The following is a 14,859-nucleotide window of genomic DNA, read 5'->3' as shown; positions in this document are numbered from 1 at the left end:
CTTTTCTAATTGTTCTTTTTTAGCAATGAGTATCGAAAATATTGCCGAGTTAGACGCTTTGTTGTAGAATTGTTTGTGTCAGTGTGTTTTTCTGCAATGATTTATCATATAGAGTTGTGATTATATTTCCAACTTTCTTTACTAAACAACGCACACGATGCTGTCTTTTTTTATCTTATGCCTTTCTTAGTTTCGGTTCCTTTTTCTTAAAATCTTCTCAACAACGTTATCCTATACACACGCACAGTAATATCTTTTGAAGCTATACCGTTTTTTTAATCTTTCATCTGTTTGTTAAAATTTCCTCGCTTCCCGCGGCTCACTAACTCGTCATAAATATGTATCTGGTTTACATTTCTTTCCTTTTCAAATTGCTTTTCCCAACACGAACGATTTCGCTTTTTCAATATATATGTCTTCGTCCTATCTGGTAGCTGGTTCCCTATAGTTGTAATTACTAGTTATGCTTATATATTTGTGTTTTTAGCTTGCAATGCTTTATTATTTCTCAACACTCATTACACTGCTTTGGAAGATGATGAGGGAAATTAACAAAAGAAAAATGCACACCCTAAATCGCTTTTTTCGCTATGTTTTGTTTATACTTTCCTGACAAAGATAAATTACATATATATATAAATTATATAACAGGTGAATCTTTGCTGTCTAGCGCTCGCGCTAGCTAGTGGAAACAAGTCACACACTTTGGAGAAGACGAAAGGAATTGGCAAAACAATTTAATATCTAAATAACAAAAAAAAAGTAACACAAAATAAACGCAAATCTGTCCTACGCAAGAAAACAAACAAACTGTGAATACTTGGCACACGCGCGCGCCATCTATCAGTCAAACGTGGTCCAATTGCTGAACGCCGCCGCCGTTCTACTACTGCTCGCCCTCCCCGCACCGTTCACAAAACTATTTACAGCTCTAGTACTACTGCTGCTAGTACCTCCCATCGCTCCTCCCACCGGACTAGTACTGCCCAGCAGAGCAGCTGCCAAGTGTTGGTGTTGTTTCTCCTGCCCGCCGTCACCCCCAGCACCATCTACGAGTGAGAACTTGTCTAGACCGTAGTTTCGTAGCAGCTCAAAGTCGTCCTGGACGCTGGCTGCCCTGCCGACACCGGCACCGGAACCAGAACCCAAACCACCGTTGGTGTGCTGGTGGTGGAAGTGGTTGCCACCCTGCGACAGTGAGTGCTGGTGGTGTTGTGGTGCTTTGGCGTGGAGATGTGTCGGTGTAAAGTAAGGGTAGATTGGATTATTGAAACCCGACGAGGGTGCAATCGCTGCCGTGGCCGTTGTTAGTGCACTGGGGGTCGTCGGCGGCGGTTTCGCCGCCGAGGGAATGGGTCTAGCGCGGTCGTTCAGGGGATCAAAGTCTTCGAGCTCAAAGCTGGAGTTGGTCGTGTCCAGGTTGATGAGGTCGGCGGCCGCGTCCGGCTCGTCCAGGGATGACGTGGAAGCGGTGGCAGCGGCGGCGGTACTAGCGTTAGTGTCAGCCACATCGACACAGGAGGACTGTGGAGTGTTGGGTGAGGGGTACATAAAAAAGGGGTAGAACACAACAAATAGAGAGATAAAGAGTGTTAGCAAAGGGTGCGTTAGATATTTGAAGGGGTTTGCGGTTTTTTTTTTTGGTAAAGGGAGCTAATTCAACGAAGGGCAAGCATTGCTAGCATAAAAGGTTCCCGTAAGCAACCGTTTCTAATTCAGAATATTTCTATGTTTCTGAAAATGGAAAACATTAACCCTTGATATTAATTAATTTAAAGGAATATGTTAAGATATCAAGTAACTCCATGGGTTTGTTTTAAGAAATTTAAATAGAAAATCGGTGAAAAATTCATGGTCCATAAATCATTAGGAAAAACTAGTTTAATACTAAATAAAGAAATTTCAAACCAACTTTATCGATAGGAATAGTTATTTCAACGTTTCATTTGCGACATAAAAATGATAATTTGTAATGTGATCCTATACAAAAATCAATAAAATTAAGGAAAATTAAAATTGGAACAAATTCGAAAACCACAATAACTATTTGACCACGGCATTCGCAATGGACATTTCAGTTTATTTTGTCAGAAATAATATTTAGCTTCATTTCTCTTTTACACATTTTCGTGGTTTTGAAAGAATACAGACGGGTAATTCTCTACCAACTCACACGAACTTTTTTTTTCGTAAAATCACGATAACTCGTCATGTTTATTAGCAAACCCCTTATGTTTATATATCAAAATTTTTGTTATTGTCAGCTCTACAACTTTGTAGAACATTGTTACACTCTAAAAAATAACCCTGCAAAGTTAGAAAAAACACGAAATTTTAAAATGAAAAATTTTGTTCTAAATGAAAAAATGACCCTTCTGGGTCAATGAAGATTCAAAAAGTACATTAAATTTCCCATAAAATGACATGTTCCAAAAATTTTTACAGTCGAGTAACGGAAAATGGGAGAATTTTTAAAACCTTTTTAGTGTTTTTTTCGATGAAAAATACATTTTTTCGGAATTCTGAGTACGCCATCAAATCTGGCGTCTAATTTTACATAAAAGTCCCTTTGACACCAAATTTCTATCTCATCACCGTTTTAGGCTGCAAATTATTGAAAAACACCTCTTTTTTCGCATGTTCAAAAATGGAAGGGGTCGTACCGCCCCTCCGTCACGAGATATCAAAAAACGATCCTCGGATTCGTGATCAGGGACAAAAGTTACCCCTTAGGACAAAGTTTCACGCTAATCGAAGAGGGGTCGGGGCAACTGCTGTGTGAGTTGGCGGAGAATTACCCAGACATTAAATAAATATGAAATTGCCATAGGGGAGAGTGGGGAGACTTGATCCCCTTTTTTTGTATCGCACATAACTCTGTCAATTTCTCACAAAACTATAAACTTTTTGCATGAAATGAAAGCTTAAACATTCATCTATGTTTGGCTAATAAGGGTATTTCATCAGATGAACTCTTCGAATCATGCCAAGCGTTTTAAAAAAATATTTTAAACCGGCATTTTAAAAATGTTAGGGGTAACTTGATCCCCCTTTCAACATTTTGAAGAAATCTTAAGCAAAATGTTTCTTATTCATCCAAACTTTTAATTTTCTATAAGTTACAGCAATTTCACATAAAACCTGTACGTTTGTGTTCAAAATATAACAAGTTTATTATGTTAAATATTTAAAAACTTAAAATATTATTTTTTAGACCAAAATTAAGCATGTTTACAAAAGCTGGAAATTTTTGTTTACGAAACTTTTGAAAAATGGTTCAAACTGCAGTAAGTTATGTACAACTATACTAAAGGAAACTATGTATGAAAACCCAGCTCAATTAATTAATCTTGAGGCTGATTCCAGTGACTGTAAAAATGCAGGGATCAAGTCTCCCTAAACGCACTTTTTTAAACAATTGATTGTAAAAATATTATGACGATAAATTTAACATCAAATGCGTAAGGGTTTTGGAGTTGATAAGTTTATCAAACAATTCATGTATAAAACATATTTTTTTGAATAATTTTTAAGTGTTTTCTATACATATCAACACAAAGAAAAAAAGATCTCTTGGAAGTTTTTTGCAGCTCGTTTTAGAAAAATGTGTGTAACTGAATCTAAACATTTTTTAATTTTTTTCTTTGTTTTCTATAATGAGTTTTAGTTAATTTCGCACGACTTTCTAGAACAAAGCTAATTGTTTTACCCACATGCTAACGAGATACAGGCTTGGGATCAAGTGTCCCCGGGGATCAAGTCTCCCCACTTTCCCCTACTATTCTCGTTGCCTCATGACAGTGTTGCCAACTTGTCAAATCATTGCACTGTATAACGAGGATCGAGGAAACAAGACAAAAAAAAAACATTTGTAACAATTCTCAAAAATTAGGCTCAGGAAGTTATTTTAAATCAAATTAGCAACTTCAATTAATTGAGCAGGAATTGGAATGTTATTTCAGTGATACCAGATCCAACGTTGTAAGAAAAGTAGTTTTGTAAGTCACTTTTGTCGAAATTTACAACATATGCACAAAATCTTGAAAAGGTTTATCAATTTCACTAAAGTATTTAAATCACACTATCACAGGTTTATAATGTATTGTCTGGCCTTGAAAAGCTCTTCAAATTCTCTTAATCATTCTTCTTTTTTTATCCCATGACAGTGTCGTCAGGTAATCATACATTTCATAAATCAGACAGTTTTTAACAAGGTTTAAGCTACAAACGAGTTTTATTATTTTTTAGGTTATCATTTTCATAGAAACTAACATCAACTGTCATTGAAATATTGTACAACTTTGGAGTTGTTTTTTTTTTAAAAAAAAGGTCCTATAAACTATTGTGTTTCATATGTTTATAGGAACTTTTAAAAAACTCTAGATTTAAATTAAACCTCGGTTTTTTCTACAATCTCAATTCGTTATCTTTTTCTTGTTTTGTGTTTCTTACATTTCTCCAGTAACTTTTTGAATGTTTGCTTGTTAGTTGCAACAAAATGCGTTTAAATATAATCTGAGAAATAACAAAAAAAAAACACATTTTTCAAAACTTTAACACAGTCACAAAAAAAAAATAAAAAATAAAACCCAAAATTTTCTTAAGCTTTATCAATTCTGTTTTGATTGATTTTTTATTTTATTTTATAATTTTTTGAATTTAAATATATATTTTTAAATATTTAGATTTAGAGGTAGGGTTAATTTGTAGAAGCACTCTAGATATAATTTATAAATATTTGGAGGGGAGTTTTTTTTTTTGAAAACTGAAAACCTATGTATTGTAAAGAGAGAATGTGTTACGTGATTTTCGAATGATCCCACTTTGTTTACATCTGTAAAGTAGAAGGCTGTTCAAGCACAAGCATGACTTTTATCTTAAGGGTAAATGAGCTGTTTTATTTTTTCGTTTTTTTACATTGTTTGCTGTAAAATTGTTTATTTCGATCGGTAAAACGGTTTTTTTCGGGTGATGAAGAACTTCGTCGAAAGAGAGTATCCCAGATTTGGTGTTCACATTTTAAAGTCAAATATTCTATTCAGAAGAACAACAGTTTAAATTTTCACAGCACCAACTTTTGCCGCTTCGATCCCACATTCAATACACATCCGCAGTAGAGCAATTCCATGTCAAATAGAAAAACGGTCGTAACCAAAGCTCTCCGAAATCAATGAAACTCGAGAATGACATTTGAAAAGGGCATAAGTTATTTAAAAATGTAAATTTCGTTATTTAAATTTTGCGGAACCTTAAAGCCTTTGCATCGTATAAAAACTTGGTCAAAGACAAACTCGTAGGAAATTTGACGAGTTTTCTGAAAAAATACACTGAAAGAAAAACACGCCATTTCTATGAAAATCTTTGAATTTAACAGTTTAAAGTCAAATTTGAAGCCGCTATTTATTTTTCGATAAAAAATTAGAGAAGTTGCCTAAAGCTTTTTTCGCACTGGTTTTTTCCACAGATTTATTTTTAAAGTCGCTCTTATTAAGGAAAATGATGATTATCTAGAGAGTTTTTTCTTAAAAAAAAGGTCCGGTAAACAAAATTTTATTTTATTGTTTGCACCTTGGGTGCTTTTGAAACAGCCTCGCCTCAGGGGTATTCAAAAACACAAAAAAAAAATGAAAATTATGTTTATTGGACCTTCTCAACAAAAAAAAATCCAGCTATGGCAACTTTTATGTAAAATTTTCTAAAAATAGATTCCAGGAATCGTTTTTTGAAAATTTTGAGGTCAAGACAGCGTTTGAAAAACAGTTTTAATAAATTATTCTTATAATTTTTTATTAAAGACCTGGGTGCTGAAAAGACAGAATACGTAACGTGATTCCCGAATGATCCCTACTGCTCTTCACTAATACAATTGCACTACAGCTGTAAACATAAACAAAGTAGAAGGCTATGTTCAAGCTCAAGCGTGACATTTTTTTTTTGCTGCTGAAGTGACTTGTTTTGAAACATTTTGGATCTGTTGATTTTGAAGTTGAAAAATTAAGTGCTTTGCGCTTTTTTTGTTCGTTGTTGTTTCCACAAAAGATTTTTGGACAAAAAAAAATCGACTATTTTTGATACGATGCAACGGCTTTGAGAAATAAAAAAGTATAAAAATTGAAATTACGAGCCATGGTTTTAACATTTTAATGAAAAAAGTGTTTTAAAATGCATTTTACACCTGTCCAGTTGTTTTGCCATCATTAGTTTCCAAAATTTTATTTTTTGCGGTGCTGTATATTGGAATTTCATAAAAATTCAAAACATTTTTAAACAAGCCCAAACAGGCTAAATATGATTTTTTGCATTACGTAATAAAAGAACGCTCCCTTTGGACTTAAAAATAAAAAAAAAATCTAGTAGAAGTGAAGTTTGGTACTAGTAATAAAAATGTTCGTGATAAAACAATTTTTTTTTAATTGTGAACTAAATTTGAATGCATCTTTTGAAACCATTTTAAGAAATGAAATCTATTCGCATTTATGCATTCGTTGCATTTGCGACATAATTATAATTGTTTTAACAAAAGAATTCGACATTAAAAATTAAAAAAAAGTTAGCTTATTATTCCAAACGACATCAATAATTATAAATCAGAAAATAAGTTGAATGTTTTTCAAAAATATTTATTTTAATAAACACTTTAAAATCTATTATTTGAAAACTATTTAAAACAAGCGATAAGCAAATGAGTAACCTAAAACAAGGTTAAATCAAAAAATGTGTAGGAAGATTTTTGTAACTTTTTTTTAACAGTTTAAAAAACAAAACAAAAAGACATAGTTGTTCTTCGTATCGTAAGTCAAAGGAGGAACACATTTCAGTACCAAGATCGATAAAGTTGATTTGACAAAAAATATTAAATTTTCGGCTGTTTTATATTTTCCCTAGAATAGTAACAGTATTAGTAACAAGGAAGCATCCATAAACTACGTGAACACCTTTACGGGGTGGGAGCTAGATTGGGTTGGTTTTTCTTTTGTATAAAAAATAGTTTTAAAAAAATCTAACATTTCCAAAAAAGTGTCCAAGTAGTTTATGGATAGCCCCCAATTGACGCAATTGATTTAAAGTAAAAAAATACACATTTAAAAAGGGTGTACAAAATACGTGCATTTTTGTTCAATATACTTCAAAATCACACACTGATCAAAAGTAATCTCATTCATTCAAATACAAATCACAAACACACGCAGAGTTAAGACTAGCAAAAAAAATTTTAAGCAAAAGTTGCAAACTGTTCAACTTAAAATAAATATTTTTAAACTAAAAAAGAAAACCAAAGTGTAAATTGACGTTATCACGAGGGGACAAACCAAAGGGAGAGTAGGGAATACACACTGAGCTGAGGTAGAGGAAAGTAAAACAGTGAACTTGAGCAGGGATGAGAGATACCAATACTTTGTCCATCACAGCGATTACTTGAGGTGAAGCGGTGATGAATGATTGAGATTTCGCGTGAACCGTGCGAATGAATGACATGTGTGTGAGAGAGAGTAAACTTCTTACCCGCGAATGGAATTTGATTTTGATTTTGCGTGAAATTTAAGCTGATGATGACTTTGAAATGTAACATTTATACTACTAAATTGATGATTCAATTCAGCTGATTGAAAAAAGTTCGCACAGGAAAGCTAGAAAGCTAGTAAATATGTTAGGAAAGAAAAATTCAAACGCTTACTCGAACGTGTGTAGTTGTGCTAAAGTAAAGCTTGGGTTTAAGTTCGATTAGTTTCGTTTGGGCATCCTTCGGGGCTTTTCACTGCTTTCCGGCAGCGGTTCCGTTTTCGTTGACGTTGGTAGCAATCTTTGGCATCTTTTTTTTTTGAGCCACGTAATTTTTCGTTGAAACAAAAAGTACATTTTTTGGCACGTAGTTTCGACGCGTTTTATGGTTAGGAGACGATTTTTTTTGTTGGCATTCGAGGGTTTGTTTGTTCAAAATCGCGCAAGACGATGGTGGGGAAGAAATATATTACAAGACGTTAGAGATTTTAGTTTTGCTTCTTCAAACATCGTGGTTCACCACGGGCTGCATGCTGAGCTTTCGTTCGACGCGGAACCTCGACTGCATTTGAAGGTTGGGGAGGCCGAAAACACGGGGTCAGACAGGGTTGGTTGGTTGGTTGGTGATGGTGTTAAAATCATAAAAGGAAGAAAGAAGGATTGTTTTTAAATTTTAAAATGTTAGCTAGAGAAAGCGAAAACTTGTTTAAACTACAGGACTAGAAAAGTGATGGCAGTTGAGCGAAAAGTGATTATGATTTAAAAGATGAAAAGAATATTTATAAGGCTAGAGATTTATACTATATCTAGAAAAAATGGGGGTTTGACTGATAACAAACGATTTCTTTTGACTTTTCGCCGTCCATGACAGTCCTGAATTTTATAAGTGTATTGAGCTCACATACCGAATATGAGCCCGATCAGAAGAAAACTCGAGCATCTAAAGCCTGGTACTTTTTTCCTTTCCTACTTTTTTGTGGCTTATATGATAAACAAATGCCAATAACTAGTAACTTTCACCATCTTCTGTGTGGATCAATCAGCCGCACACTGAATAAAAAATCCGGTTCGAATCTGTCATTTTTTATTTCGAGATATTTCGGAAACCACCTAGGTTCGATTTTCAATGTGTCAAAATTAAACGTTTGTGAAATTTTGTGCTGTTTCCAATAAAAATAATTTCATATTTTTAAAACCAATAATACACCCAAACGAAAAATATATCTCAAAATCTGCAACAGTGAATTTGCTGCAGAAAATGTTATATTTTATTACATTTTTTGCAGCAAGCCCACAGATCATTTTTGCCCCCGTGTAAACACGTCAGCGATCTGCAGTTCTCACCAACACATAGAATGCTGGCGCGTCCCCGAGCAACAATCTAGAGAGAACATTATGTTCGCGCTCTGTCCCTCACCATTCATCAAGCGTCCATGGCGCGGTGGTAGCGTGTCGGATCAGCAACCTAGAAGTTGATGGTTCAATCCTCGTTCTGTTAAGGTTTTTTTTTCTGCAATACAATCAATCTGCCGTCGGTAATGTCGATGATTGTCGGTAACGGGCAAAAATGTCATACCCCTATATCGCAAAAAATGCATGAGGACAGTTTTCATGCAGATTCTGATATACTTTCATGCTGCCATGCATCAAAATCATGCGACCGCCGGTTGGGTGTAGTTACTGATTTTTTTAATTTGGATTTTTTTTTTGTTATTAAAAGGAGCAGAAAAAAATGATTTTTTGATTTCCAGGATCGATTATCCAATGTTTGAAAAAATAAATAAATTATTAGAATTGAAATCACAAGCCAAAATTTCAACATTTCAATGAAACAATTGTTGTAAAATGCATTATACACCCGTACAGTTTATTTGCAATCATTGGTTTAAAAAAAATTAAGATTTGAAAAATTGAAAAAAAAAAATCCAAACAAAATTGCATGAAATTGATTTTTTTTAAAGCAAGCTTAAGCATGTTTCTAAACGCAGAAGAATTCATTTTAAAATGATTTCAGCTTTTTGCAATTAAAATTTATCAACATTTTAAAGTTTTTTGAAAAAAAAATATAAAAAAGCATTTTGCCCCCTCGTTTAGAGACAAGACGTGTCTTGACTGTACTGTAAATCGAGCCAATAGTTTACGAGCCATCGCCCATTGAAAAATAAGGGCTAATTAGGAGACACTGAGGAAACTAATTTTTCACAACATTACATTAAGAAGCTGTATCTCAGCGTTCAACAGCTCAATCAACAAAGCCAAAAAAGTATTTTTCAGAACATTTTTTCAGCGTTTATAATGTTTTTTTTTTTTTTTCTACAGGGTTGCTTGCCCTACACGAAGTCTTTTTTAAATTGCAAAAATAAAAAAATAATAAGATTAATTTTATTTTTTTGCAGTGCGCTCGATGTTTTCCAAACATTACATATTTTTCAAAAAATAATTCCACCTTCCAAAACCAATTTTTAATCCCTCAAAATGTAAAAAATACGTATTATGAGAACTACAATTTTAGTGTTTAAAGAAAAAAACGGGGTTTTTCCGCGTACCATTTTTTTCGTAAAATTCCTTATCATTACTCACAACTTAGCCGAAGACACCAAATCAATCAGAAAATCTATTTCCAGATTTTCCAGAATTACTCAAAAGGCATCCTAGAACACTTTTAATATTTTTCACCCTTCTTTAAATAATTCGTACAACAACCGAAAAACACATCTTTATTTTTTAGTTTTTATCATTACTGGAAAATGAATCAGGAAAAATATAGAACAGTATTTGAGAAAATATTTATCTTTTAGAAGAATTTACTGATCGATCTAGACATCAATACAGCAAAGTTGTTAGAACTGATTATAAAAATGTGGTTCGTGAAAAAAATACTATTTTTTTTGACATCAGTTTTTAAAACATGATCAAATTTGCAATCGAAAAGTACTTCACAGAAATTTTAATATAGAGCGCCATATTCAAGATGTATCCACTCAAGGTTTAAATTTAACTGAAAATTTGCAATTTCTTAAGATTTCGTCTAAGAAACATTAAAGATATAAAAAAAACATCTGAATTTTTTTTTATCTTCGAAATTGTTTATTTAACATTTTGGAATCAAGACTAAAATTTTGAGCCAATGTTTATTTTACGTGTTTTTATTTTAGTCTTGATTCCAAAATTTGCAGAATATTTTTTTTTTAAAGATCAGAAAATTTCGCAAATGTTTTATTTTTTTACATTGTAAATTGGACCATTAGTTCTTGAGATTTTGCTTTAAAAAAAACGGGATGTTTGGGTTAGACTTGGAAAACTTCAATTTTCTGTTTGTATTATAGCAACCAGAGTTCCAATCTTCATTGTTTCCTTATATGTAATTTTCTAAACTATTCTCTAAAAAAAATAAAAATGCCAAAATCGACATAAAAATCAAATTTCAAGTAGCCATTCTTGAAATCGTCGTCAAAATTTATTTTAAGTACAAACCGATTTTACATGAAAAACTGTAGTCAACAAATTATTTTGAGTAAGATTTCTGTTTTTCCCTAAAGTGGACCAACTAAACAAAATGGCTTCTTTGGTCATAGGTAGGGCTAGCGATTTTTCACGGCTCAAAAATTGAAATTTCGCGGCATGCCAATTACTAAAACCTTGGAACTTCACGGAAGTTTGACGGTACTCAAAAATCTGCTTGAAAGAAAATGATAAAATATGTTAATTTAGTATTATTGTATAGAGGAAAGTTACTTTGAAAATTAACAATAGTTCAAAAAACAAAATATTACCCCCTGAAACAAAATATTCATTGCAATTTTTATATGAGTTCAATTTTATTCAGTTTTACATCTGAAAGACTTTAAAATTTAAATATCAAAATAATTTTTTGAAGTCTCACCAAACAAAAACTATGAATGGTAAGAATTATTAATTCAGTAAAAGTAGAATTTGAATATTTGATTATTTCAAATAAGTTTAGGCAAAGCTCCATTTATAATAGTTTTTGCAGCATTTAGTATTGATAATAATAAAAAAATTATAATTGCTTAAAAAATTGCAATTTTTATGAACATGTATTATATTTAAAAATTGAATAAAAACTTAATTTCTACCTTAAAAAAAATAAAAGCATTTTGAATTTTCCTCATTCATACAAATTTAAAAGAAATTTAAAAATAAAACATCTTTTGCGCTTTCTTTAATTGAATTTCACATTGTGTTATCCATGGCATGTTACAATCAAATGTCATTTCGCTGTATATTTACATGTGGAAATCAGCTTTTCGATTAATTCAAATAAATGATATGATATAAATATAAATTGCCATGCAAAATGTTTTAATTTATTTTAACGGCAGCTTCCAAAATGCTCGTCTTGTGGTTTGTTTCAATTCAAAAATAAATTTTTCAGGCAATGAGGAGCAATTTTTCAAGTGATGTTTCGAATTTCGCGGCATTTCACAGTGTTGACCAGATTTCACGGACAAGGGCAAATTTCAAGGATCATGCGGCTTCCGTGAAATCGCGAAAAATCACTAGCCCTAGTCATAGGGATCACCTCAAAAGCTTTAGCCAAATGAAAGAATACAAATAAAATAAAACTTGTCTTTTTCTGAAATACCATTAACCCCCGGTGGTTGGTCACTTTTTCGTTTGACACTGCTGGTTTGATAAAGTCAAACCTTACTCCCACTGTCAAAACAAACGTTTGGAAGTGTCTATAGCACCGTGTGAAAGTACTAAAAAAGGACCTCGATGGCTAGACAACAATCCATGTCATACCATTGGGGTTTCAGTGTAGTACCTAACCTTTGATTTCAGGAACAATTTAAAACAGTGGAGAATATAATCAAAATTGGTTGTTACGGGTAAGTATATGCCAATTGTGTTTGCTAATCAGTCAGAAGCGATTAAAAATATAGTAAGTAGTAAGAAAATAGTAAACGATGAGCAGCGGAAATATACTAAGCACAAGCAATATGGATGAAGTAGTAGGTGGTGATGATGGTGGTGATACAATGAAGGGCATTTAATGAAGTTTTACAGTACAATAAACCATGTATAGTTGAATTTGATTGGTTTGGTTGGTTGGTTGGTAGAAAAGCGGTTACCTCTTTGCGCAGAAGGGTGGTGGGCTTTGGTGCCAGCGGCGGCCGTTGAGGCGGTTGCGGTGCCGGTGGCTTATGGTGCTGATGATGGCTGTTGGATGTTGGCCGTGGCAACGTGGCGCTGACGATCCCACTGCTGCCCGACGTCGTTTCGAGTACAATTTGGCTACTAGCGTGGTTGGTATTCGAGATGGCGGTGTTGCTGCTGGAGTTATTTGGCGTTAAGGTGATCATGAGGTGGTCATCGTCCCCGCCGTCCAGCAGAAGCGCGGCTGCCGTGGCGTTTCGGGACGCTTTCAGGGGCGGTGGCGCCGGCGGGGTCGTTGCTTTGGATTGTTGCATGGCGGCGGCTGCGGCTTGCTGGAGGAAGTGGGTGTAGTTGCGGTACGGCGAAGCCGACGTCGACGAGGAAGACGAGGGTGGGGACATGGGCGGGGGTGAAATCTGGATGGCCGCGAGGGCTTCGGCCGCGGTTTGGAAGCGCCGAGGTGGCACCGGCGGACACGGCATGTCCGGCGAGAGATCAAAGTTCCGGTCCTCGTCACCGTCGTCGTCCCCGTCGTTGTTGTTGATTCGGTGGTTGCGACTGTGGTTCCGCCTCGGCGAGGACCCGTTCAGATCAAGCTGAAGCAGCAGTGGCTGCTGCTGCGGCTGGGACGAAGAAGGAACCAGCTCCTGAATTCGGGGCAGCGTTTGGTTTCCACCGGGGGGGCTCAGAGGGGCACCGGTTCGACTCGAGGGTCGATTCATGGTCGTCGTTGACGAGTCCAAACTGAACGTTGGCTTGAGCTAGATTTTGGCCGCGTTTTTTTTTTGGGATTCGAGCGCGCAATTTTTGATGATTTCGAGCGTGATATTGGCACACACATGAGGCGCGCAGGACACACACACACAGATGGTCGTGAAATTGAGAGAGAGAAGGCACATGTGGATGCATGGATCGAATTTGGAAAGTTGGATTATGTGACGTAGAGAAATGATTGATATTTTTTTTTTGTTTTGGTAGATTTTGGGTTGATTTGTTGTTTAGATTCATGGCAACACAGAACGAATATGTGTGTGTAATGTTGGCATGTTGACATGTTTTTGAAAAGAGAATGGAAAGCAGAAAGAGGTATAAAAATAAGATTTAGACACACGGAAGAGAAGGTGTTTTGATCTGTGTTAAATTTATGTTTTTTGGACCTCTCGAGTAGAATTTTGAATTTTGTAGAGCATCAAAAAAGTTAGTTTGTAGAATCCCAATCACCGACCAATTATGGCTGCCACTTATTGTTTTTCTTATTAATAATGGACATAATGTACCTAATACCATAACCATAATCTGGAAATACATGCCAGCTAAGAGGATTTGAAATCCATTAATGACAACATTGCACGATACTATTTTTTTCTTCTAAATATTCAAATGTCTGAAGCTTTTCATTAAAACATTTAAATTAGAATTTCAACATTCACGATTGATATTTATCGACCTCAATTTGCTAACATTTTGATCCGTTGCGTATCATGTCTTTCTGGTGCAAAAACGAACGAGACTCACAAGTTCGCAATGGTAGAACTAACCAAAAGTGTCAAAACAGTAGTTTATGCAAATCTCTCTTCTGCTCTCTTCGTGTCGAATCGACGAATGGACCAGAGCGCTGTGAAATTTACTGTCTTTTCATTAAAAAAATGATTAAAATATTTAAAATCCAGCCCAACATTGGAATGTGTAAATAGTAGTTTATGCAACAAGTTGCAAAAAGAGGATTTTTTCAGCACGAGTCGTACATTTATCCAACGAGGTTCACCGAGTTGGATAAATACGACAAGTGCTGAAAAAATCAAGTTTTGCAACGAGTTCCATACAACATTTTTTGCAATTTCGAAAAACACCCATTGAGTGAAATTTTAAGTCGAATTTTCATGTATTTTGTCAATAAATCGTTTAAATCAAAAAAATGTTGAAAATTGTTTCTTTTCGAAACAAGTGCTGAAAAGTTCAACTTTTCAGCACCCATTTCAGTGCTGAAAAGTAGAACTTTTCAGCATTTATTTTGAAAAGTGTTGCTATTCGATTCTGTTATTTTTGGTACAGAAAAGTAGGCTATTTCGTCGTTCAAGAATGACAGGAAAAGTAAGTAGTTTCACGACGTAATTGCAAAAAAGTGATATTTAGCAATTTTAAGGGTCCACTACACGATAAAAAACTATTGAAACAATCAGATCAGTTTAGGTCTCGTTAACTTGGCATAACATTTCTACAGGACCTAATACAAAAAGT

The 14,859-nt window shown here is 34.5% G+C and overlaps 1 protein-coding gene across 5 annotated transcripts in view; it reads right to left on the bottom strand.

Moving 5' to 3' along the window:
- Positions 1-15: 15 nt before the first annotated feature.
- Positions 16-14,859, bottom strand: part of LOC6036485 (DENN domain-containing protein 1A) — a 61,963-nt gene continuing 47,119 nt past the window's right edge. The window contains exons 8-10 of one of the 5 annotated variants that reach the window (XR_005276967.1): positions 12,597-13,382; positions 7,676-7,810; positions 1,385-1,524 (exon numbers count right to left, since the gene is read on the bottom strand). Coding sequence is in view for 4 of the 5 variants with exons in the window: in XM_038251271.1 (XP_038107199.1) it covers positions 844-1,524; positions 12,597-13,382 (1,467 nt within the window). In the remaining variant the exon portion in view is untranslated. Of the gene's footprint in view, positions 1,525-7,675; positions 8,063-12,596; positions 13,383-14,859 lie in introns of those variants that run through there. The other 4 variants (XM_038251271.1, XM_038251272.1, XM_038251273.1 and 1 more) reach the window with 4 other exon arrangements.

The sequence above is a fragment of the Culex quinquefasciatus genome, chromosome 2, assembly GCF_015732765.1.
Source record: "Culex quinquefasciatus strain JHB chromosome 2, VPISU_Cqui_1.0_pri_paternal, whole genome shotgun sequence".
Lineage (NCBI taxonomy): Eukaryota > Metazoa > Arthropoda > Insecta > Diptera > Culicidae > Culex > Culex quinquefasciatus.
Note: the sequence above shows the minus strand (reverse complement) of the source record. Positions and strands in the feature narration are given on the sequence as shown.